This window comes from Sceloporus occidentalis, unplaced genomic scaffold (assembly GCF_023333645.1).
Source record: "Sceloporus occidentalis isolate IW3139 unplaced genomic scaffold, rSceOcc1.0.p SCAF_143, whole genome shotgun sequence".
Classification (NCBI taxonomy): domain Eukaryota; kingdom Metazoa; phylum Chordata; class Lepidosauria; order Squamata; family Phrynosomatidae; genus Sceloporus; species Sceloporus occidentalis.
In genome coordinates this window covers 489,418-517,118 of record NW_028317123.1, presented here as the reverse complement: position 1 = coordinate 517,118, position 27,701 = coordinate 489,418, and the positions used below count along the sequence as shown (strand labels likewise).

At 41.7% G+C, this 27,701-nt stretch overlaps 2 protein-coding genes across 2 annotated transcripts; one reads left to right on the top strand and one right to left on the bottom strand.

Moving 5' to 3' along the window:
• The first annotated feature begins 2,875 nt into the window (after positions 1-2,875).
• LOC149280929 (neurexophilin-3-like) lies at positions 2,876-8,044 on the top strand. The gene is made up of 2 exons (XM_089499959.1): positions 2,876-2,929; positions 7,295-8,044. Exons 1-2 carry the CDS (start codon positions 2,876-2,878, stop codon positions 8,042-8,044), a joined length of 804 nt encoding a protein of 267 aa, XP_089356085.1.
• Positions 8,045-18,902: 10,858 nt separating this feature from the next.
• Positions 18,903-21,305, bottom strand: LOC149280928 (speckle-type POZ protein-like). The gene is made up of 9 exons (XM_089499887.1): positions 21,228-21,305; positions 20,969-21,090; positions 20,668-20,819; positions 20,453-20,580; positions 20,141-20,318; positions 19,948-20,003; positions 19,699-19,821; positions 19,226-19,368; positions 18,903-19,047 (listed from the first exon to the last, which is right to left on the bottom strand). Exons 1-9 carry the CDS (start codon positions 21,303-21,305, stop codon positions 18,903-18,905), a joined length of 1,125 nt encoding a protein of 374 aa, XP_089356013.1.
• Between the last annotated feature and the right edge of the window lie 6,396 nt (positions 21,306-27,701).

Sequence of the window (27,701 nt, the reverse complement as noted above, 5' to 3'; positions counted from 1 at the left end):
GCTTACTTGATACATACTTTACCATCTGTCAGTATTGTAATAATCCAGACAACCAAAGCTGCAGTTCTGATAATGGCCACTTGATGGTGCTAGATTACCATGAATTTCCCTAGCTCTTATTTTTCACTGTTAAAAAATAAAACCCAAATAATCACCAATAAAGGGAAATATAACTCCTATCAATACATTCACTTACACCCAACAACTCCCCTTAATTTCAGAATACAACAAAGGTAAGACATACCTTTGTAATGCTTGCAAGTGTTATATATATATATATATATATATTAACTCTATCGACTCTCCTTTATTATTATTATTTTAGAATTTGTATTATTATTATTATTACTATTATTATTATTATATTTTATTTACTTAATATAGTTCCGTATAACCCCTTCTACTCCATATAACCTAACCTATTACTCATATAACTCCTTCCATTACTCATATAACTACTCCCTATAATTCCTTCTATTACGCCATATAACCCTTCCTGTTTCTACATATAACTCCTCCTAATAATGCAAAAATGTAAATGTAAGAAATCACATAATTTAAAACTCAGCATTGTAAGAGTTAAAGGTGGAGAGGTTTTCATGTCGCCGCTCTGTGGCTTTAACCCCCGGGGGAGCATGTGTTTGTGTCACCTGTGTCGCTGGATGTGTGCGGTGTCCCTGCGCCCCATGTGCATTTGGTCCTGATGCAATTTTAGGAAACAAAGCATGGAGGTCCTCAGAGGATGCGAGGCAGTAACGCCACAGCCCAGAATGCATTGCAAGAAGATTTCTATTAATTACATTATGGGATAAACAAAAGGTTTTGATTAATTTCTGAATCAATCAGTCAAGAAAGCCTATGCGTACCCATACCATCCAAGTGTCCCTTTTTAAAAAAATCAAAATCCCTTTCCTCCCCTGATTTCGCCCAGGTTGTTGGTGATCATTATTTCGCAATGTCCTACAGCCCTAAATGTTACAACAATGTTTACAGAAACGATGAAATCTATTTCTAAATAAAGTTTTGTAAACAAAATACTTTATTCCTCCCCTGAATGCCTCACTTGGTTACATAGTATAAGTAGCTATCGATACGTTACAAATGTTGACTAAATCCTGCAGGGCTAGTCAGGCCTAAAACGACACCTGCTAAAGAAATGCGCCCTTAGGAATGGCGGAATGTATGCAACATTTCCTAATAATGATTTCATATATCCCCTTCCTATAACTCCTATAACCCCACCTAACCTCTCCTTTTAACTCCTCCTATTACCCCACATAACCCCTCCCTATAACTCCTCCTATTACTCCATATAACCCCTCCCTATAACTCCTCCTATTACCCCACATAACCCCTCTCTATGACTCCTCCTATTACTCCATATAACCCTCCCTATAACCCCTCCTATTACTCCATATAACCCTCCCTATAACTCCTCCTATTAATCCCTATAACCCTCCCTATAACTCCTCCTATTACTCCATATAACCCCTCCCTATAACTCCTCCTATTAATCCCTATAACCCCTGCATATAATCACAATATGCAATTTTTTTCTATTAACCCCCAAACCCTGCACAAACATTTTAGGGTTAATAGGAATCAGTGTTTCCTTATCCTTTGATTCTAACAGAAGAGCCTTATCTCTAACCTTATCTATTGACCCAAGTGCTTCAGTGACAGACAGGGAGAGCAGTGAGGGAAAGGGTGAGAAAAGGGGGAGCAGAGGGAGAGAGAAGAGGAGAGAGTGAGGAAAAACGGGAAATGAGGGTCAGTAAAAGTGAGAGGATCGGAAGGGAGAGCAGCATTTGATAGAGAGGAGTGGTGGGTGAGTGGGAAGAAAGTGAGACAGAAGAGGAGAGTGGGTTAGATAGAAGAAAAGACGGTGAGAGAGAAGATGAGAGGCAGCGAGACAAGAGAGAGAGTCAGAAGGGAGAAAAGTGAGTGTGATAGAAATGAGAGGTAGGTGAGAGAAGGGGAAGAAGGTGAGACAGAAGAGAGGAGTGGGTAAGATAGAAGAGGAGAGGGTGAGATAGAAGGGGAGAGGGTGAGATAAAAGAGGAGAGGGTGAGAGAGGAGGGGGAGTTTTTAGAAAGAAGAAGGGAGAGGGGGAGAGTCTGTATCTATGACTGAGTGAATATGAGAGAAAGAAGCAGAGTCTAGGTGTTTGGGTGAGAGACAGACAGTTAAAATGTATGAGAGAGGAAGAGAGAGTAAGAGTAGATAATATGAGAGAGAGAGGTTGATAAAGACTACCTGTAAAAGTGAGAAAGAGAGAGTGTCTGAGGGGAGGAGAGAAAGACAGGAGGGAGGCAGACACAAGGTCAGGGAGAGAGAGAGAGGCAGAAATAGAAGGACACAAGGAAGGAAAAGAGGGTGGAACAAGGGGTAGGGGGTGAGAGACCCTAGAAGGTGGGAGAGAGACAGACAGAGAGGGAGCAAGCAAGAGTGGGGTAAGCCAATGGGAGCTGAGAAAGGTGTGAGAGAGACGGGAGCAAAGGAGAGAGGCAGCAGGTGAAAAACGACAGCAGGGAGAGATCAGAAGGGAATGAAAGAGTGAATTAAAAAGCACAAGAGACAGTAGAGTGGAGAGAGGGTGACGGGGAGAATTACCCCAAAAACAGGATATAATAAAGGAGTGGTGAAAAAAAGATAGGAGGTAAGGAGTGAGAGGAAAGGGGGGGGGGGAGAAAGGAGGGGTGGGGTAGAGACAGTAGAAGGGGGAGTGAGAGAGGTGTAAGGGAGAAGGGCAAAGGAATGAGAGACAGGGAAAGAAGTGACGGAGGATCAGAGGCTGTGTGTGTGTAGAGAGAGCAGACACATGGATGCTGGGGGCAGGTGAGTGCGCTGCGGCCACCCCGGGCTCCTGAGCACCATGCAGCTCACACAATGCTGCTTCATCTTCCTGGTCCAGGGGAGCATCTATCTGGTGAGTGCAGGGATCCTGGGGGCTGTCTCTCTACCCTCTCCTACCCCTGTGTCTGTCTCTCACTCTTCCCCACCCACCCCTCAGTCTGTCTCTCTCCCAGTCTGCAGCCCCCTGTCTCCCCCTCAGCCCCACATATTTCTGCCCTCACTCTTTTCTTACCCCTTGTCTCTCCCCCCCATCCTTTCTGTACCGTCACACCTGCTGCCTCTCTATTGTAGAATGTTAACTTAATATCCATCCGTCTATTGCTAACCTCTTATTATGTTCACACTGGGCATTGGGGGCAATAAAGCAAACTTAGATGTCTGGGGTAAATATCTTAGAGGATTTATTGGGAAATCTTAGCTTCAACATCAATATGCCGCCCCCCCCCCCCCAAATAATTCCAGTGCTATTTTATGCTAAATACCTGTTGCTGGCTTTAGTCTGTCTGTATAATGTGATTCATAGGGCTGTATGAGATTACATAGAGATAGATTATAGATAGATAGATAGATGGATAGATAGATAGACAGACAGACAGACATGGAGATAATACTCTGTTAGTTATGGATGTGTTTATTTGCTGTCTCCTGGTTATAGGGGGTCCCCCCCCCCTGGAGTAGTGCTGTGACCCCAATTGCAATCTATTAGAGATGGATGAGCAGTGCAGAGACCTAGTGGCAGGGAGATGTCTAAAGGGTTAAATGTCAGTCCCATGAAGGAGCAGAGTGACCTCATGACAGCAACAGGTTAAATGGATGAAAGAGATGGTATCATGTATGGATAAAAGGAGTACATAATGGTGGATATATGTATGGTGATCTGATGGTACGGTGAATGGAGACTGCCAGGACAGGCTCAGGTAGCCCAGGGGTTGAATCTAGTGACCCACTGGCAGTATACTATCAGGACAGGCTCAGTGCTGGGTATGTTTGGATGTACAGTGACCCCTTGGTGGCATATTAACAGGACTGGCTCAGACAGTGCTAAGTCTCTATCTAATGCACAATGACCCACTGGCCATATATTATCAGGACTGGCTGAGACAGCTCTGGGTCTGTATCCAATATCCAATAACCCCCTGACTGTGGATTCTCAGGACTGGCTGAGACAGCACCAGCCTTGTCTGACTGTATTATTTTATATTGTGTGAAATTGCACTTTTGTTTTATTTATAAACATCACTCATTCTTGAACCTGTTGTTTGTAAACATTGTGTTATTATCTAAGTCATAAATGAATACAATATCTATATAAATGCCTATAAAAATGTATCTATACATGTCTATCTAATAGTGTATATATAAATGTTCTATCTAAATGTATATGTCTTTACAAATGTATATAATGTCTATATTAATGTCTATAAAAATGTCTATATAAATGTCTATAAAAATGTCTATATAAATATATATATATATAAATGTCTATATTAATGTATATATATATATATATAAATGTCTATATTAATGTGTATATATAAATGTCTATATTAATGTATATATATATATATATAAATGTCTATTTTAATGTATATATATATATAAATGTCTATATTAATATATGTATATATATATAAATGTCTATATTAATATATATATATATATAAATGTCTATATTAATGTATATATATATAAATGTCTATATTAATATATATATATATATAAATGTCTTTATTAATGTATATATCGATGTATTGGCCAGATGTCTATTCCTTGTTACTTAACTCAATGGGTAGTTTCCTTATTGTGTATCAGTATAGTAATTATGTTACCATTGAAGAATTTGAGCGCGTAGCCGTGTAGACTAATAAGATTTATTGTTCTGCTCCGTTGCCATATAACAGCGTCTAATTAATTGTGTATGGGTGTTCCTTTTTTTGCATTCATTAATGTTCATCCAGCAGCATCACTGTTGTGTATTTTTGTATAGTGTCTTACTATATAAAAGCTTATTGTAATAACTTATCTCTCGTCGGCTGGCCTGAGTGTGATGAGAGTCAGAATCCACGCAATTTATATTATCAGAGGTTACGTATGCCTACTAATGTTATCCAAAGAGCGCGTTGTGTTATATGTCACTTGCATGGCAGTTGTGCGTTAGCTGTAACAATGCAATGTGTGTTCACGGACCCCTAAAGAAACCGGGGCAGAGCAAACAATTTTTGCAACCAAAATTGTGCGAGGCGGACGCTGCGATCCACTAAAAGGAATCACTACTCGCACTCTCCAGCACGACTAGATGTGGCGTTAAATGACATCACATTGTGTGACATCCATACCTTGTGCATCACTACTGTTGTATATGTATGTTGTGCTGCCTGCCAACTGACGGATACATGTCCGCTCTGTGTATGCAACTACAAATCCCATCATCCTCAGAGTTTACCCAGGCACAAGCTGCCATTGGAGCTGCCCCATTACCTATGGGCCCCCCGGCACGCTCTGTGACCCCGTGGCATTGTTGTGTGCATTGTTTGCCTCGGTTGTCTATCAGTATTACCGGTGTATATAAATACGGGCTCTCGACCATCGCCATAGTTTTTTGTGTTGTGAGTGTGTCAGTTCCTTAGTGGTTATAATTGTAATTAATACAATTTGTTGTGTATTGTGTATCACTGCGTGGATTGTGTTGCGCTGTGTATATCCGTGCCAAGTGAGTTACACGTAATGTTTCCTCTATGTACTGACGAGCTGTGGGTTATTGTGTGTCCGTGTGCAACGGTTGTGCGTCTGTGTTGTTCTTGGTCTATAAAACTCCCTCTGGGCACAATTCATTTAGATGCCTTATTCCCCCTCCCTATCTCCATGGTTATCCCCATCCCTCGCTATTAACCCTTTCCCGCAATAGCAAAATGTAGCGAGCCTTCCGCCGTCACACGCTGCCCTCCACACCGCTAACCCACCCCACACCAGCGGCGGATGAAGAATTTGTGTGCGGTTCATGTTAGCACCCGTGGGTTACCCGGATGATACCGGCGTTACCTATTGGCGAGGCGTTGCAGTAAAGCGGTTTCTGAAAGCGGACTTTGGCGTGTTGGCTGAGCGTGTTGGGAGTTGTGGCTGCTGATGTGCCAGTGGTTGCTTTTCTTGGATTTTCTGCCGGTTTTGGAGGTTTTTGGGCCCTTTGTTTTGTGTGTCTGTATTGTGTATCTGATATTTGTGTCATGGTCTTGGGATAATGATTTTAAAAATATACAAAAACACTACAAATAACATTGGCTGGAGACAGACAGACAGAGAGCTAGATAGATAGATAGATAGATAGATAGATAGATAGATAGATAGATAGATAGATAGATAGAGATAGATAGATAGATAGATAGATAGATAGATGGATAGATAGATAGATAGATAGATGATAGATGGATGGATAGATAGATAGATAGATAGATAGATAGATAGATAGATAGATAGATAGATAGATAGATAGAGATAGATAGATAGATAGATAGATAGATAGATAGATGGATAGATAGATAGATAGATAGATGATAGATGGATGGATAGATAGATAGATAGATAGATAGATAGATGATAGATGGATGGATGGATAGATAGATAGATAGATAGATAGATAGATAGATAGATAGATGATAGATAGATGGATGGATAGATAGATAGATAGATAGATAGATAGATAGATAGATGGATAGATAGATAGATAGATAGATAGATAGATAGATAGATAGATAGATAGATAGATAGATGGATGGATAGATAGATAGATGGATAGATAGATAGATAGATAGATAGATAGATGGATAGATAGATAGATGATAGATAGATAGATGGATAGATAGATAGATAGATAGATAGATAGATAGATGGATAGATAGATAGATAGATAGACGTTGTTACACTGTGTCATGTGTCATACGTGTGCATGCGGGTTCAAGAAGTTCTCGTGTTCCGTTGTCATTAATGGATACTTATATAAGTGAGCCGTAAGAGGTGTATCTCCTTGACATTGTGATACCCACGGGGTGTAGGTCAGGTGTCTGCACATTACTCAGCTCTCATTAAACTGGTTATAGTGATTTGTGCTCAGTATCACTAATTATCGGGCGCAGCATCTGCTACTGCTCGGGGTTTCAGGTGAGAGCATATCAATAAATGAAGGGAGAGGGGAGATGGAACGGAGAGGGGGGACAGATATGAAAAAGAAAACAAGATAAGAACAAGGGATGGAGGGAAGATCAGGAGGAGAGGGGAATAAATGTGAGATAGAAGAGCATCGTGCCAACAAATAGGAGAGAACTAGGCGCAGCCATGTGAGAGGAGAGCGAAAATAGGAATTGATTAGGGACAAGAATAAAGAAAGAGGTTTGTAGTCTACTTTTATCTACATGCTTTCTTAAAGTACTGTTCTTCTCCCATGCAGGTCATCTGTGGCCAGGACGATTCCTCTAGTGACCCTGATGATGAAGATCAATCCGACACCAAACCTCACCCCAGATCTCGCATCCCAAGAAGAAAGTCCCCTTCCTCATCTCGATCTCGCAGCGCCAGCCCATCCAACTCCACCATTCTTCAGCTTCTTTCCAATTCTCCTGAGATCTGGGATGTTCTCAGCAGCCTCTCTGAGCTGGGCCACAATCCAGAGCCACCACTTCCATCAAGGAGCAGGCGCCAATCGGTGTTGAGGTCCACTGGAAAAGCTAAGAAGGTCTTTGGTTGGGGGGACTTCTACTCTAATATCAAGACGGTGAAACTTAACCTCCTTATTACAGGGAAGGTGGTGGACCATGGTAATGGGTCCTTCAGTGTCTACTTTCGGCACAATTCCACAGGTCAGGGTAACGTTTCTGTTAGCCTGGTTCCACCATCCAAAGTCCTTGACTTTGACATGGAGCAACAAATGTATGCGGAAGCAAAAGAATCCAAAATCTTTAACTGCAGGGTAGAGTTTGAAAAAGTGGACAAGGCCATTAAGACCGGATTATGTCCCCATGATCCGTCAAAGACCTGCCACCAGCAGCAAACTCACAGCCGGGTTGCTTGGACCTGCTCCCACCCCTTCAAGATTGTTTGTGTTTATGTCTCGTTTTACACCACCGACTACAGACTGGTGCAAAAGGTCTGTCCTGACTACAACTACCACAGCAGCTCTCCTTATTCACCTTCTGGATGAAAAACTGGTACCAGATGGTTTTAGAAGTGGGATTGCCTAAGTGGCTCTACATTTTGGGTCTATATTTCATGGACTTCCTGTGCCTTGGTCTGGTCCATCGTGATATCTGTGTATTTGTGGAAACGAGTAGACTGATTACCGTGTAGGTGATGTGTGGGATATTATGTCTGATTCACAATAATAATATATGCAGTGATGTCCTAATTATGTTTTCACCGACTGTCACCTGGCCATAACATTAGCGGGGCAGCCTGGAAGTATGATGGAAGGCACCCGGATCTCCGCTCTCTCTTTCTTTGAAGGGCTAGGTTGTTAGGTATATTAGTATGTCTAGGCTAGCACCTAAATTGTTAAATGGTTGAAAATGTGTGTTTTAATTAAACTGGCAGCCAAGGGGTTAGTTAATAACGCAGAGGATAAGCCTGTCAATGTGACTATGAGCACAGGAGGGTATGAAGGGTCCAGCGTCCTCCAAAGAGAAACATCAAGAACAATATCTATCCCTTCCTAAAAATTACTGGAAACACTCCTGACACCGTGAGGTTTTGCCCCTACATGCAAAGTATATGCAAATAATTAACCCTTACATATTAGTAGATACCTGGTTCTGACCTTTCAGTCTTCGTTGACATGAGGTCACCTTGCATCAAGATGAGACCCATCAACCACGTCCCTGGCTTTACGCCTTAAGAAAGTCGCTGCCTCCTTTGCTCACTTAACACGCAACTGCCACTTTGCACCTCAGTGGCCCTTTGACCTGTTAAAAAGTGTCATCGCCATGTGGCCGCTTTACCTCCCTATGGAACCTACGTTGCAATAAAATGCAGTCCAGCCAAGATGGACCACGGATCTTCAGCGCTCAACGGCTGGTGGACTTCTTTTGGACAACATGTGGCAGATGGTCCCACTGGGCAAGCAGGTCTCCAAGTGGACAATCCTGCCCCTGTTTCTGAAATACTGTAATTGTTTTTTTGTTTTTTTTTCAAAGATTACGTCCGACGACCCATTAACACCTTAACTGCCGGGTAAAAAGAACACACACACGTTACGTACTGAAGATCTGGAAGGCTGCTAATAAACAAATTTTACTTTTAGTAGTTAAAAAGCATATACAAGTTGGGTGGTGGTCATATAATATTTTTGAGGTTCTGTGCTGTTATGGAAATTGTCTCTGTAGCCTTATCGCAAACAAAAAAAAAAAACAACAAAAAAAAAAAAGATTTATCCGTCCAGAAATAATTAAAAATAATACTAATTTTGCTGATTATACATTATTTTATTGCCTTAAACCATAGACATGATATGTATAAACATGGAAGCGTGCCAGCGCATATATATATATAAATATATTATGTACATAGATGTGGGTTTGTTTGTATATACCAAGATCAAAATACATCAATTAAGTGAACACTTCTAGAGTATGTATACATTTCGTGCATATACAAACGTGTGCATGTGTATGTATGTATATTTATATACGTGTGGACAGAATATGTATGCTGTATCGATTTTTGTGGCCGATAAAACCCTCACGTCTGTTCCTTTTCTGCCTTTTAAAAACCCGCTGAGACCTCAAAGCTTCTGGGTTCCTTGTGCTTCTTTTATGGTATCTGTGTGTCTGAGTCTCCCTCTCCGCTGTCTCTCTCTCTCTCTCTCGGTATGGAAGAGTGTGTGCGGTCCCAGTAGCTGTGCGTATTAATCACTAATTACCAGTCTGCATGATCCCAGCTCAGCATTTCTGATCTGATCCCAACAGCAGCTGTTCTGCCACAACACAACATCCATCTTCCCCCTCCCTTCTTACGTCTCCGTGTCCTCTCCTCCATCCTTTAGAACTTATACCTCCACCTCTTCCTCCGTTCCGTCTCCTAATGCCCAACCCCTCTAATGACATCGGGACTAGAACTCCCACAATCCTTCTTCCACTAGACCTCAAAATAGTACATCTTACCTTCTTACAAGATAAGCATCCTGATTGCAGTCACTTAAAAAAACACCACTTTTCGTTTTCTGTAACATCTTCTATTTCTTTGTCTTCTTCATTGTGTGTTTTTTTGTGATACCCGCTTGTCAATTTCTCTTTCATCTACCCTCCCTATCCACCAAATCCTCGACATCTTCACTCAAACCCAAATAAATAGATTTTTACCTCCATAATTGTCATCTTTCTGATTCCTCATTATCTCCAGCCATGATTGATCTATGACTCAATGGTTCAGACCCTAAGTCTAAGGTCTTCTTCTAGAGCAACGAAGGAGCCACGTCGTTACCCATAGCCATGAGATCCAAATGGGTCAACGACATGTTTAGAGGTCCCGCCAAACATAGGATCCTACTGACATCTAGAACCGACTGATAACTCTAAAGACTTAATTAATGAATGAGAAGGTCACGTCTGATGAAGAACACATTTAATTACAGCTGTCTATTGGATGAATGATGGAAAATCCAAAATAAAAAGCGTTAAATCGGTGATGGATGGAATATAACCATGAGGTCCTTGTCCTATAGGTCCACCAAACGGTAGAAGATCCCTCTCCTACACATGGCTAATTAGACATGTATGTAGGTAGTGTGTATCGTGCATTGTAAACCCAATACCAGTTTAACCCACCAAATAACGACACGGAGACCGAAATTGGATAAAGCAGGCCACAGCACAATTTTATTATAAAACCATAAAACACTGTGTTGGCCCAAAACACCATAAACCAATAAGAATAATATACAATAACCGATAAATAATAAATACAAATATACAAATATACATAACACATTACCGTAACATATTCAAAACATAACCAACACAGGAACCGAATTAACCCCGTCCTTGCCGGCCTCTCACACTGCACAATCCAGACCACAGGTACTCACCTCCCCCCCTCGTCCAAACAAAATTGACAGCTACCTTTCGCTGTCCCACCACCAATGCTAACCACCAGCCGTCCAACAAGCTCGGTGGGCACGTCCAATAAACACCAGAGGTCAGGGGAGGACTGAGCCTTCCATTCCACCAGCATCCAAACTCCATCACTTACCAAAACCAGACCGGCAAGGACACTCAAACCGCCAGCTGTGACAAAAGAAAGAAAGTTAGTACACAAGAAATAGGGAGGGAGGGAGGGAAGCAGGTAAGACTGTTGGCCGTGTCTGTAAAAAAGGACAGTGACCGGGGTCACCCAGAGGGCACCTTATATCACCTAGGGTCTCCCGCCCCTCAATTAACATACCCCAATCAAAACACGGACATGCCCTGAGCATGCACTCACCCACACACATACATGCTCCCTGTCCATTTAGCTACGCTGATTCCCAGGGGCCTTGACAATTACATTGTGAGGTCTCTGGTGTGGTCCCATTCCAGATTAGGTCTCGCGTATGAAGAAGATAATCTAGAGAGGGATATTTCTGGGAGATGGAATGTAGACGTGTCCTGTAGTAGGTCAAAGCGTTAATACCCAAGGTGATTAAACTAAACAGAAAGTCGTTAAGTGTAAACAAGCTCGGAGAATTTGCATCAAAGACTAATGAGCGTCCCAGGACAGATCGAAAGAGAAAATCTAATTAAAAACTCAAGTAATCACCGCTGGACAAACACTTGTTTGGTTTTAGAGGAAATTTCCACTTTACAGCACTTACAGCGCATGCAAAATTTACACCATGCCAGATAAATGAGGTTTCAAGTACCTCATATTGTCCTTTTTAATTGAAATGGAAGATAAAATAAAATATGCCACCTTCAAATCTATACAGTAGGTTAATTAAGGCTCGGAATGATTGGACACGGCTTAAGCGTGGATAGCGCTCATGAGTTGATCCATGGGGGAATCTAGGTTTTTAGGGAGAATAGGGGGGAAAAAAAACTATTACAAGACGCGTGACTGAAACGATGTATTTCATTCCTCGGAAACGTCCACTACTATACTCTATAAGGGCCATCTTTTGGGTTCCAAGAGGACCTTTTAGATGTTACCTCTTGAGAAACTTTAGGGGCCTACAAACAAAGGGTTGGCTGAGGGACCATTTGCATTAAAGAGAGCCCTAAATATGGTAAAATTCTCAAAAAAAAACCCATATTTTCATAAAAAACTTATTGTGGAGATACCTACGTCGTTCTCCTTTGTCTGCTGAGGCTCTGAGAAGCTGCTCAACCTACTTATGCCGTAGCATCGCCTATGAGTTGGCCCACCGCCTGGCACCACCATGTTCAGTTAAGGCCACCTCTTCCCCACATATCCATATAGGTGGGCTGTCGTCCCTGACATTCTCTACCACAAAATAAACAGACCCTCGCGATGGTTCCTCCAGCTCTGCCTTGCCGCTAATGAGTTATGGACCGGGGGGGGGGCCTTGGATTTGCCCTTTATATTAAAATAGAATTTATGGTTCTAATAACATTTATTTTATTCAGGGGCTACCAATATCACTTTTATTACTAGGAAAGCAGTTGATGGCTTATTAAATGCTATAGGGGGGGGGGTTATATTTGGAAAATATCATTTATCCAGCGTCACTAAAAACAGAAATAGTGTTTCTTTTCGCCGTTGGATAACAAGTTTAATTTCTACAAGGAAAAAGCCTGTCAATCAACTGCTTTCCTGATATGCTTTCCAGCGCAAGCAGGCATGCAGATAGGAGGGCGGCCGCGATCGGGCCGACAAAAGGGATTATCGGTAATAGTGAATGGTTCAAAACGGGCAAAAAAAAATCCATTCTGCAGAAAATATCAGCTTTCCGGGTCTGCTAAGGGCTGCGAAACAATTCTACGCAGCAACGCCCCGGGGATCCTAATAAATGTAATAAGTGGGGATGTAGCAGGTGGAAGATGGGGGGGGGGGGGTTAGAGGGTTACGCTCTTCCCTTTTTTGCCCACCTAAAAAAGAGCTGCTTTAGGGAGTTTGGGGTATTAGTAAATTAGTAAATTACTTATTAAGGTGGCCACCAGATAACATGGGTGTATTGACTTATGTTGGAGGGTGGCCCACTGAGCTTTTGCCGTCCTGTGTGTGTGTGTGTATATAGTGTGTGTATATAGTGTATGTGTGTGTATATAGTGTGTGTGTATATAGTGTATGTGTGTGTGTGTGTATAGCATATGTGTGTGTATATAGTGTATGTGTGTATATAGCGTATGTGTGTGTATATATGGTGTGTGTGTCTATATATGGTGTGTTCGTATAGTGTATATGTGTGTGTATATAGTGTAACTGTATATATATACTGTATGTGTGTGTATATATCGTATGTGTGTGTATATATGATGTGTGTATATAGTGTACATATAGTGTATGTGTGTGTATATATTGTATGTGTGTGTATAGTGTATATGTGGGTGTACATAGTGTATGTGTGAGTGTGTGTATATAGTGTATATATATAGAGTGTGTGTGTATATGTTGTGTGTATATAGTGTATATATAGAGTATGTGTGTGTATAGCGTATGTGTGTGTGTATATAGAGTATGTGTGTGTATGGCGTATGTGTGTGTATATATGGTGTGTATGTATAGTGTGTATGTGTGTGTTACACCCTGTCTTTGTTGTAAAGTATGTGTGGAGGATAATGCTCGGTGGTAGTGTTCATTAGACTTGACAGAGGTTAATATTTCTGACACGGAACGCGCTGGTTTTGTAAGGAAGTGGAGGAAGCGATCGTTCTGTGCGCCGCTCGTCGGTCTGCGGAGCCTTGGGCTCGTGTAAAGAGAGTCAAATTCCTTCCATCATCCAGCATTTACAGTTTAAAGCACTCTGTAATCTCTCCAGATTTACGCCGTCACAGTATATTATCATTATATTTTACTTATATAGCGCCAGCAGATTTTGTAGCGGTGTATAACAAAATAGAAGGTATTGATTGGCTGGTTTCTCGGACCTATATTTGGCTATAGGCGAAGTTCTAGCAGGCGTCCTCTCCCGCTATAGCTGCTCCTCTAGGATGGTACGACGGCTGTGATGCTATTGCGCTGTCTCTTGTAGCGACATCTAGTGGCTGAAGTGTGCAGCTGCATCTACGCAGCAACCCCTTAGCCTTTTATATATGTGGAGACAAGACTGGAATATCTTACCGTATAGGACAGTACGTGCAGCCAACTGGTTTTGATATATATATAATATTTTGTTTCAGTTCAGTTACTGGTGAAGTTTTACTTTACTGAGAGGGTGTGTAGACAAGTGGAACAGCCGCCCAGCAGAAGTGGTAGAGGTTAATAAAATAATGGAATTTACACATACCTCCCGTGGGGATCCCATCCTCATTCCTGGCTCAAACTGTTCATTCTCTTTATTTATTCACCAAATATATTTGTATTTATGGACTCCATACCATTTCTCGGCAGATTGTGCGCCCCCATCGTTGTCACCCGGTAACCGGCATACACATGGACGCCGATTGAATGTCATTAGCCTCAACGTTAATCCGTGTAGGATCATTTTACAGAGGACAGTAGAGTCAGCGGCTGCCGGTGACCAAGCGGCGTGCATTTGTATTTATGAAAATCATGTTTTTTAATCAATAACTGGCCCAATTAAGTTTTCCTCCTCAAATACGAGATTGTGAACCAACGGTGCCAGCTCCAGTTCACGTTGTGTTATGTAGGGCGGTCTTTTTTACCACCTAAAACATATTGGTCAGTATTTTAACAGTAAAAACCAATAGCCATTTTAAGGTCCCCCTTAATTCATAATGCACCTTACTTATAGATATTCCCCTCTGCCCCCCTAGATGTGCTTTATGCACCCTAGAAATGCCACCCCCCCCCCCAGACTCACCAATGCACCCCCCCTGGAAAAGAACGTCCCGGGCCTATGGCAGCCAAGGAGGATTCAGATTGGCCGATGGGGGCTTGAGGTCCGGTGTTACGTCACAAACTGATGTCATAACCAAAGAGATGAGTAGCTCCCGTAATCTAAATTATAGAATTTCTTGATTTCTAGAACAAAAAAAACCCATTACTTTTCTTTAAGGAGAACTCAACGCATTGGAGACGATCCTCACCCAGCTTTCTAAAGGGGGAGATCTACGTATGGAGCAATCGGGATGGAAAGGGAGATAACCTTCCCGTTAAGTGACCTTTCCCAAATTTGACCCACCGCTACCCAAACGCACGATAAGGTATATGATACGTGCCGCCTGAACACGGCACATGTAGAGATGGAGTTCCCAGTCTTCATAGGAGCTTCTGTTGGAGATGGAATCCCATCACCTAGGACAGGGGTGTCCAACCTGCGGCCCTCCAGCTGCAGCAGGACTACATCTCCCATACTCCTTTGCCAGGTCCTTGGTTGAAGGAGCATTATGGGAGATGTAGTCCTGCAGACTACCTGCTGGAGGGCTGCAGGTTGGACACCCGTGACCTAGGATGTGGCGTCAGCGTTGATACCAACGCCCAGTAAATATGAACGCGTGCTTCGACGTGGACACTATGGAAAGTTGTTGTGTTTTTGATCAAGACACCTTTGTGAGTTCCATTGTCTCATCCCACACAATCGACACAGAGAGTTACTGTTACTCCGCACGGACCCCAGAACCGCGTAGCAAAGCACCCCAATACATACAGGTACCGCCAGCTCCGTCCGAGGGCTCTGGAGTTGGAGCAGAACGAGCGAAGATATTTAGTCTCAGCCGTCAGTAACATTCTCAAAAAATGCAACACAGTTGTTCGGATTGAGATGAAATCACTAACGCAGCGCTGCGACATCCCCGGCGCGGGTGCTGGCAGAAGGAAGGGTTTCAGACTGATGTTACCAACGCATACGGTAACCGCGGCGCGTGCGACGAGTAGTCCTGACGGCTTCTTGTTGGGCGCTGCTCTGTGCTGCCTGAATGGGAAACACGACATCCCTGGCGAGGGTCCATAGGCCAAGGTTTGTAACGTAACAATAATAGATGAGAGACCGGCTAAGGATTATCCCGGCCACAGATCGGGTCCCACCTCCTCGCAAACATGAATACAGCGGAATGAAATGGTTATATGTAATGTAAAAGCAATGTGACCCAGCCGCCGCGGATAATACAGGATGGGGCAAACCCGCTTTACAGCGCGCATATCAAGGCCATGTTCTAAAGATACTGTTAACACTTTGAGGAAACAAAGCGGTGGCTTTGATCCATGATACAAACCTGTTTATCCTTTCATAAGCATGTAAGTATGATTATATAAAGTGTGTTACACACATTATATATAATCCTAAAATATATATATATATATAAACAAAAAAACACTTAGATAAAATAAAAAAAAAAACACTAATATATGTAGTGCTTTTTTATTTTTATATATATAGTAAGCTTTTATATATGTATAAATAGTGTTTTTTATTTATATATATTTGTGTTTTTATTTATATATGTATATGTATATAAAATATACGTCATATCTTTCAAGACACGTTTTTATTACATGAGCTTTTAGAAATCAGCAAGTAAGCACCTTTGCGGTCATGAAACGGATCCCTCCTCCATCTCTTTGCTATTTGTAAGAGAGCTCAAATAAAATAAAAGTTAATTGTTAACAATACGAAATGGGTGAAAATAATGTATTTTCACCCAATTCTTAGGGTTATGTTTTAAAGCTGTCCTATTTATTGCAGCTGAGCGATTACCGCGCTCACCGATGTTACCCAGCTAGTTCATGCGCAGCTGGAAGAATTTTTAGCGCTGAATCAAAGCAACAGAGAAATAATTATGACATGCAGATGAGAAATAAGAGTGTACACAAATGACATAAATAATATCTGTATATACATGCAAACAAGTCATTTTCCAGCCTGTGAGTTACTACATCAAGCAGACAGGTCAAAGTCATGTTTTTTTTTTTTTTCTTCTCCCCCCCCCCCTATACATAATATGGTGTGGATTTTGTAAGTTTAGAAGGTGTCTCATAATACAATCAGAAACCCTGTGGAAGTTATACACACTCAAAATGAATACATAAAAAAATAATATATTAACGCAATTTCCTTCATATTCTGCTAGCCACGAGAGCGGAAAGGCTCTATGTAACAGTCATGTAACGGAGATTACATATCAGACCGCTGCTTCTCCATAGCAAGAGTTAAACGAAATCGGTAAAACAGTGGTGCAGAGTACAAAAAAATATATATATAATTTTTTTTTTTATGTTTCCAAAAATTCTAAATTAATCTACAACCTATGAAATATGAGTGGCAGCCCCTCCAAACAGGGGAGAGTTTAAAAAATAATAAAAAAAAAATAATTAAATAAATAAAAAGAAATGTCATGGCGGTGAGGATCCATAACAGAGCGGGAAAAAAAAAAAAAGGAAGCAGGTAGTTAGAATAAAACACATTTAAAACAATTTCAGAAGTGCATAAAAATCAGACACAAAAAGCAGAAAATAAAAATGGATCCCAGAGTAGATTAGGCCAGGCTGACACCTCCCGCACACGCACACACGCATTCATCACAATGTCCTTTTTTCGTAGCACAAAATACAAAAGATGGTTACAATAAGCTCAACTATTTAATATCTAAATATGAACAAGGAGGGTCTTCCATCTGTAAACGTCTCTCTGGTCCTATAAATTAATGAGGAACGTCTGAGCCAGCAAATACGTCCTTGAATTCTGTAATCCTGCAGGAGGTGTAATATTCCAACTTTTCACCGGTAGAGAAGGAAGAAGTCCATCCGTACGAAAGGTGAAATATAGGTGGCAGCACACGATGTAATGGTAGCGCCAACTGTACGTTTACTCGCCAATTCCTTCTGCAGTGACCACCAGATGTCTCTTATGATGGGATGATGAATAACGAGCTGGAAGTGCTGCAGGATCGACATAGTTGTTTGAAGGAGCCAGAAAAAGACAACGGGCTGAAGCCTGGTAGCGGTAAGCTTCTGCTACCAGCCGTGGATGGGAACATCTGAGCCAGGAAACATGTCCATAAAATCCATAGTTCTGCAGCAGGTCTTGTATTCCAACTTTTCTCTGGGATAGAAGGAAGAAGTCCATCCGTACGAAAGGTGAAATATTGGTGGCAGCACACGATGTAATGGTAGCGCCAACAGTACGTTTAACTCTTCAATTCCTTCTTCTACAATGACCACCAGATGTCTCTTATGATGGGATGAAGAATCATGAATGACTCCAGGATAAAGGTGGAAGGTCCTGCAGGATCTACTTAGGATTGGTTCAGATGTTTGCGTGGAGGACCCAGAAAAGTATAATAAACTGAAAACTGGAACTGATAGGCTTCTGCTACCAGTTGTGATGTGATCAGGTAAGTCTAAGTCAGGAAATATGTCCATAAAATTCATAGTTCTGCAGCAGGTCTTGTATTCCAACTTTTCTCCGGTATAGAAGGAAGAAGTCCATCCATACGAAAGGTGAAATATAGGTGGCAGCACACGATGTAGTGGTAGCGCCAACTGCACGTTTACTCTCCAGTTCCTTCTACAATGACCACCAGATGTCTCCTACGATGGGATGAAGAATCATGAGTGACTCTAGGAGAAAGATGGAAGGTCCCGCAGGATCTTTCTAGGATTGGTTCAGACGTTTGCATGGAGGACCCAGAAAACGACAATGAACTAAAAAACAGGAACTGGAAAGCTGTTGCTACCAGTTGTGATTAGGTAAGTCTAAGTCAGGAAATATGTCCATAAAATCCATAGTTCTGCAGCAGGTCTTGTATTCCAACTTTTCTCCGACATAGAAGGAAGAAGTCCATCCGTACTTAAGGTGAAATATAGGTGGCAGCACACGATGTAATGGTAGCGCCAACTGCACGTTTCCTCTTCAATTCCTTCTTCTACAATGACGACCAGATGTCTCTTACGGTGGGATGAAGAATAACGATCGACTTCAGGAGAAAGATGGAAGGTCCTGCAGGAACTTCTTAGGATTGCTTCAGACGTTTGCGTGGAGGGCCCAGAAAAGGACACTGGGCTGAAGCCAGGGAGCGGTATGCTTCTGCTACCAGATGTGGATGGGAAACAACCATAGACTTCCACCCAGCTGTCTCCATAACGTCAGATGCATGGCTGAAAGGAGCAAAACAAAAAGGTTACCACTATGAATAAGTCCAACAAACAAGTAAAAAATATGGGGAAGGACCGACTTGGTCATCTATAAAAAGGGAACATTGTTCACAAGGTGAAAGGAGTAGTATATAGCATACATGCAGACAATAGAATATACACTCAATCCCAACACACTCACTAGTTGATAAAGTCCACAGCTTGGGTCTTCAGCTGGTCAGCGCTGTGTAAATCAGCCAGGATCAGGATCTCTGCTGCGTTCTCCACAGATAGGTTGCTGCAGAGAGCTTCCTCACACATCACTTTCAGGCGTTCCAGGGCATACTGCGGGTAGACAGGAATGTTAGCGAGTACAAAGATCTATACTAAAACCACCATGATAAAATACAAGAGGAATAGTGTTATCCCAGTAAAAGGTGCCTTTTGGACTAACAAAAAACAAACATTAAAAGGAAACTTTTTAAATGCCTCCCCCTACACATAACCCCCTCTCATCTTCAATAAAAAGATCCTGAACCGCATACCATCTAAAAACGGTCTCCTTTCTACAAGATTCTGTCAGTGAAGCAAACCCCGCACGGACCAGCTTGCCTGGCTGTCTCCCGAAAGAAAAAGTTGTTGGGAACCAAACACTGGCTTTCCTCCCGCACTCACCTTATCGGCAGCCGCCAATAAGTCATCCGCCATCTTGTCCAGATTAGGCGCTTTGCCGGTGTAGATAAAGCACATCATTTCTTTGAACACATCAGGCTCCACGTCTTTTATCTCGACGCGGTTCTACAAATAAAGAAAAAAAAAATAAAGAAAAAAAAGAAGGTTTGCTTAGTTTTGACAGCAAAGGCACAGAACTTAAATTTCAGTAAAAGCCCGGTAACTTAGCAGCCCCGAAAATGTGAAACTTACTTTTTTACTTTCTTCCATCTCATGTTCAAACATAGCGCCAAACACAGGTGATCGGGCTAAGTGGGACAGAATACATTTAGTTAACTTCACATTAAACGGCAAACTTTAGGCATTGATTCAACGACCTGCGAAGCGGTGGAAACGCTAGAAATAATTGTATAATTTTTTTTAAATTTTTTAAATCGCCACCAACCTGCCAGAATGGCTTTGTGCGCTTTAAACTCTTGACCAGCCACGCAGAGGCAGCAGTCGGTGAAACGTGAGTTTTCCCATAGTCCTCCGAGTTCATCGGCCAGGCGGCATTCAGGAACTTTGACCATATTCATGGTGTTCTGGCCAGAGATGTTAACGGAATCCTGAACCACGCTGACCTAGGGGAGAAAAAGAAGAAGGGCGTTCGAAACATTTGTTTCAGGCCAGAACCAGGTGGGCACACTAAACAAACACATGGCACAAGCGATTTCATGCCAAGTAAATCTTGTAACGGACTCCTTGTCCTACCTACCTCACAAAACAGTGTCAGTTTGTCATCGGGAAGTAAGCCGTTGGCCTCATCGAGCAGGAAGTCTCTACGGATGAATTTTTTGAAGCCCCAGTCCTTCCCCTGTACAAAGCGATAGGCGCGCTGACTCTCTGCAAACCAGAAACATAGGGAGTGCGTTGGAGGGAGGGCTTGATGAAAACAAAAGGAAGAACACAGAAGAAAAAATGGATACTTACCCATGGCTTTGGTTTCTTCGCCTTTGGCATTGAGAATAGAAAACTTGAATTTAGCTCGCACCTCACTCTTTGGGCAGCTAACCAGCAGCAGGTAGAGAGACAAGTAATCTTTACTTTCTTCATCAAGCCCCTTAGGGTTCACGCGAAGGCACCTGTCAGAAAGGGAGACAGCAGTTAACCCAGTAACATGGATGAAGACTGCTGATAAACACATTCATAGATAATAAAATTAGCTCTATCACTTATTAGTCAATCAATGCCCTCCTTGCACACCTCCACAGCTATCGTTACAAGTCCTCACCATTTTAGTTTGTCATTGGCTCCGGATGAAAATGTTGAGCTCTTTATAACTTCTCCCATTTCTTCACGGCAAAAGCTGAAGTTATTGATGGTCCACATATAAGAGAACTTCACGACTTTGATCTGGAGCAAAACAAAAGTTATGACTTCAAACAAATGTCCCAGGATAGCCATATTGTAAGACTGGGACGGTGGTTAAAGTCGTACTTTGCAGCCCTTCCCCATTTCCTATAAAAAAATGAATCATTATGGTATCTCACCTGCGTGTAGCACCACGACTCTGCAACAGGGCCGGTGGTCATCTCCGCAGGGGGAGGAGGGCTCGGCATCCTGGCCATGATAGTATTGAGCCGCTGGAGGAGGTGGTGGGCTAAGAGGGAAACACACGTTAATAAACCCACGTTTATAAACCGGACAAAAAACAGTTTTCAAGAAATACAAACACTCTTGAGTACCATAATATATCTTTCAGATGCATCTCACCTTCCTCCACTCCAATAATCCACCCTCCTACGTCCCTGCGGAGACCCTGTTGCAGACGTCGCAGGCTTTGCTCTGTTAAAGACAGATAAATGATTATTATAAACACGTACATACGCGTAGACATGTTCAACATACAAAAGTATAAAGCTGCAGATGTATCATAAAACATCTTTTAGAAGCATCTTACCTTCCTCCGCCTCTAGAAGGACCGCCCCTGTTAGAAGGCGATCGATTTCCTCCTGGAGGAGGTTTCCTGTTACAGACAGAGAAATGATTGTTATACGCGGGTACATACGTGTAAACATGTACAACGCACAGCATACAGAAGTATACCACTCCCGACATATCATAATATAGCCTTTAGATGCATCTCACCTTCTTCAAGGCCAATGGCCAGCACGCCCTGGTGTTGATGGCGGCGGCCACGTCGATGTCTGCGAACTGTTACAGACAAATGAATGGTTATTATACATTGGTACATACGTGTAAACATGTCCAACACAACGCATGCACAAGCCAGCCCCTGCCTATGTATCTGCACGTGTACATTTAAATCAGAGGCAACATGCTGGCTTAGGTCTGATGGGTTTACGAACGAACATAACGGGAAGGAACAGCTTAAGAAGTTAGGTTATGACACGCTCTATACACATAAACACACAAAAATACTTGCATTTGGACAAAACACACAATGAGTACTTGTTACCCCACAGTCAGTAAGAGCAACGCCCCCTTTCCAGCACAGGAAGTGTTCAATCCTTGTGTTAATCAGATGCCAGTTCCTGGTTGTAACCCCTCCCACCAAGGCTCCCAGGGGCCCCTAAATTAGAATAAGTGAACGATACCTGGTTTTTTTTTTCCTGTGTGGTTCTGCCCCCTCCCACCAGCTGCTTAAAATCCCCGTGAAACACACACTGAGGGGGGACAGCTCACTATATAGTAGAGTAGGAACGGGGCACGGAGTTCCCTATCCGGCAAAAGAGAAGCCTGCAGAGCCGCACTACGCATGCGCGACTCAAGACGTGGGTTTGAGAATGCGCACACGGGGGCATAGCTATACTAGTACGACCGCGGCGCATGCGCACTTAGCGTGAGTAACGTAAATTGCGTGAGCCAGCTTCAGTGGATTTAATGAGCATGCGCATGCCAGTACGTTCCCGCCTCAACGCCTTAAGTATTTTTGCCCTAACGCTGTGCTTACGGATTCCGCTCTTCACAAGTTACAGCTCGGTTACTCTGACACCGGAAAACAAAATTCCGGCTCCATCTCCCTGTAGCCATAGTCATAAATTAAATACGCCTTTACGCACTTTACGTCAGCTTGCCGTTGTTTACTGCTAATTAAGAGCGCGTATAGTCTGGAGGCCGCTCGTCTACCGTCGCCCACCCGTCTTTCACTATGCGTTTAATAAATATGATCCATAAGAAATTTTCATCTATTTTTATTATTATTACAGAGGAAGGTTGCAAGTTTAATAATAACGGTCAAAGCAACGATGTAAACAACGTTAAGAAATCGTATTAAAATAGTAATGTACAACATTTGAACCCTAATATTAGCAATGTATACAATTTAAAAACAAGATTAACAATATACAAAATTAAAAAGAAATACTATTAGCATTATACAAAATTTAAAATTGACTAACAAGTTATACAATTTAATTAATAACCTTAATATTAACAATATACAACATTTAAGAATAACAATACTAGCGATATACAAAACTGAATATTAACCCTAGCAATTTCTGCAGTTTGAAAATAGCCTGGATATTAACAATAATGCAACATTTTCAAAATGACAATACTAACAACGGACAAAATTGAATATTAACCCTAAAAAAGGGCTCGGTTTTTAATTGACATTTGTTGTTGACAAAAACGGTGGCCGGTTGAGACAATCGGTTAGTGGGATACGATACCCGCCGGTGAAACCGTCCAGGATAAATGATGACAACCTCCATGGCTAGGTGACAAGTTCTTTAACCCCTTCGTGACAAAGGCTGATTTTACTTTTTGTACCCTTCGTGACAATGGCCGTTCTAACATTTCTGCGCTGCTCGTGTTTAGTTGTAATTTTCTTCTTTCCCGTTTACTCAACCCACACACATTAGACATTGTTTTTTTCAGGACAAGAAGGGCTTTCTTTAGATGAGATTGTTTTGATTGTATCATATTATTTACTATTAAAAAAAAGTATAAAATATGGTGAAAAATTTAGAAAAAATGACTGTTTAGAACTTTTAGTTGAAAAATCTAATGAAAAAACCTGCTAAATAGATTCTACTATTTGTGCTGAGTTTAGAAATACCCAATGTTTTTATGTTTTTTTGCTTTTTTCTACACATTATGGGGCAAAAAGTACAGGTAGCGTTTTGCTATTTCAAAGCCTTTTTTTCCAAATCTGGTAATTCTTCCCCCATGTGCCATTTCGGGTATCTTTGAAGCCGGCCAATGCAATTTACCCCATCAAGTCATATATTTTTGAAAACTAGACAGCCCAGGGTATTCCAAGTGCTAGTATTTTAACGCTTTCCAAGCACTAATTCTACCATCAGCCTTTGTCAAACTTTATGGTAGTCATTTTTTTTGCATTTGTTTTTTCACACACATTTTACTTTAGGTATGAATAAACAGGTTCTGGTATATGTCACTATCATAAAACACCCCAATATGTGTTTAGCAACATCTCCTGAGTACAGCGATACCTCACAGGAATGATTTTGCCTGGCTGTTTGGGGGCAAAAGGGCCACATTTGGGGCATGCGCATTTTCAATGTTGAACTTTGGCATTTGGGGATCCACTGCCCATGCCCTATTTGGTACATCTTTGAGCCGGGCCATTTCAGTATGCCCAATAAAGCCATATATGTTTGAAAACTAGACACCCCAGGGTATTTCAAATGCTAGTATTTTAACTCTTTCCATGCACCATATATACCACCAGTCTTTGTCAAACTTTGTGGTAGTCATTTTTTTGCATTTGGTTTTCCACACACATTTTACTTCAGGTATGAATTAAAAAGTTCTCGTATATGTCACTATCACAAAACACCCCAATATGTGTTCAGCAACATCTCATGAGCGCAGTGATACCCCACATGAATGATTTTGCCTGGCTGTTTGGGGGCAAAAGGGCCACATTTGGGGCATGCACATTTTTCAATGTTGAACTTTGGCATTTGGGGATCCACTGCCCATGCCCTATTTGGTACATCTTTGAGCCGGGCCATTTCAGTGTGCCCAACAAAACCATATATTTTTTAAAACTAGACACCCCAGGGTATTTTAAATGCTGGTATTTTAACTCTTTGCATGCACACATTTTACCACCAGCATTTTTTCAAAGTTTGCAGTAGTATTTTTGTGTGTGTATTTTTCCCACACACACCTACTTTATGTATGAATTTACAGCTCCTGGTATATGCCGCTTTCACACAACACCCCAATATGTGTTCAGCAACATCTGAGTACTGTGATACCCCACATGAATGGGTTTGTCATTTTTGGGGGGAACTAAAAGGCCACATTTGGTACGTGTGCATTTTTCTAATTGGAAATTAGATGTGTGGCCATCCTTCCCCCCCGTGTTAATTGGGACATTGTTGAATCCGGCCAATTCAATTTACCCCATCAAATCATAAATTTTTTTAAAGTAGACACCCCATGGGCATTTAATATGCGAGTATTTTAACTCTTTCCATGCGAGAATTGTTTTAAGCTAATGTGCTAATTTTAGGACTTGCTCACAAAAATATATTTTTTATATATATATTTTAATTTTTTTTTGCCTTTTTTAAAACATTTTTAACATTTTTTTTCAACTTGAAGGTTCCCCTGATAGTGACATCAGAGGGAAATTATTTTTACATTTTACTGGTTTTTTACTATATTTTTTCTAATGATTATTAATTTTATTTTATTTTTAATTTATTTTTTTCTAATCACACTGTGATTAGAAAGCTGGGCTCCATTGACTTGCATGGTTGAATGTAGTACCTGTATTCAACCTGCAAGTGGAGCCAGAGTTCTCTAGAGGGTCAGGAGACCGTCTAGCAAACTTTTTCGTCTTTATTATTTTTTTTTCCCGGGCCGCCGCCATCTTGCTGATGGCGAAGATCACCGGCAGCTGTGGCTGTGACCGCTCTCCGGAGCGGTCACAGTCCATCAAGAGGTAAGTGTTTGGTGTCGCTGGATGCCTCCTGATCGAGGCATTCCAGCGACACCATTTAAGTTTAGGAGGTGATCGTTGATCGCCTCCTAAACGCTTTTAAAACGGGCGTCCGCCGCCATACATTGTATGGCGGATGTTGACGCCCCGGGGAGGGGCCAGACATGGCCCCTGATTCCGATCATGGCGTTGCTGAATGCCTCGAGGTCGAGGCATTACAGCAACGCCGTTTGGTCCTGGCACGTCATTTGTCGTTAACGACATGTTTTTCCGTGACGTGCCCGAACCGGCAATTGTCATCAAGGGGTTAAAGATCCAGAAATGGATACTTTGGACCGATATGATAAATGCTATATAAACAAGGAGCAAAATATTTGAACTTACCCATTTTGTCTTAAATAGTGTGGTACTCAGAACTGGAATAGAGAGAAAAAAATAATATGTTTTAACATTTAGCAGTTTACCTAATGTCAATATAATATAATATACATCAAGAATTGTTTGGGTGGGAACTCGTACATAGTTAGGTGACATGTTATCATACAGGTTGCAGTTTTTTATATCATATTTGTAGTTTTTATATTAATATATCTTAGGAGCTAAAAAAAACAGCCTTTACCTGCGTCTTTCTGTACCACACTGAGAGCATTTAGAATGCAGGACTCACAAAGCCGATGCCATTTTTTCATAATGGGGAGCCTCATGCTGATGTAGGGGTTCATCCCTTAAAGGGGAAGCTACATGGAAAAGAGAAATAACTGTAATTGTAATTATTTAGGTAAACGGTGCATGCTAGTTGAGTTGTACCCTGCAGCCATTCCCCGTTTCCTATTAAAACATGATTCATTATGGTATCTCACCATGTTTATAGTCATTTCTTTACTAATACTAAATTGTATGAAGATGAATCATTATGATGTCCCACCTGTGTGTAGCACCACGTCTCTGCAACGGGGCCGGTGGTCATCTCCGCAGGGGGAGGAGGGCTTGGCATTCTGGCCATGATGGTGTTTAGCCGCTGGAGGAGGTCGTGGGCTAAGAGGGAAACACGCGTTAATAAACCGGACAAAAAACAGTTTCCAAGAAACACAAACACCCTTGAGTACCATAATATATGTTTGAGATGCATTAATAACCTTGATATTAACAATAATACAACATTTTAAAAATGACAATACTAAAAATGGACAAAATTGAATATTAACCCCAAGGGCTCGGTTTTTAATTGACATTTGTTGTTGACTATGGTCAACGCTCTCTGATTGTAGCCTACTCAAAGTTGGTCTAAAATGAGTCTGAAGGGATGGATGCTATGCACAATGATCCTGTAGGGTTTGGGTAACTATACATACGTTAATAAACCTGACAAGCAAGCCTTGGTCTGAAATGAAATAAAAGTTATGACATTAAACAAACGCTCAAGGGAAGCCATATCGTAAGACTGTGACACTAGTTATCCGGCAGTTATCCTGTTTATAGTCATTTCTTTACTAATACTAAATTGTATTAAAATGATTAATTATGGTGTCCCATCTGGGTGTAACACCACGACTCTGCAACAGGGCCGGTGGTCATCTCCGCAGGGGGAGGAGGGCTCGGCATTCTGGCCATGATATTGTTTAGCCGTTGGAGGAGGTCGTGGGCTAAGAGGGAAACACACTTTAATAAACCGGACAAAAAAACACAAGAAACACAAACACTCTTGAGTACCATAATATATCTTTTATATGCATCTCACCTTCCTCCACTCCGATGATCCACCCTCCTACAGATGAAGGTCCACTGGCTGACAGCTCTTCTGTCCCTCAAGTTCCTCACGCTCTTTTATAATTTGTTTACTCTTATACTAGTGATATAAAAAATGGTGGGAAATCCCCTTGAAAGTTATTTTTAAAGAGATATTTGTGTTTTTGATGCTGGCTTGGTACCGTCCTCTGCTCAAAGAGGTCACTAATATTGTGTAAGGAATTTACTAGAAAAAGAATGTATTTTACATACACAGGCCAAGTCGTGTTTTCTTCTGGGCTGTAGAACACTTACGCTTAAACCCAGCAAACACCCCGGACTTAAGGAAAAG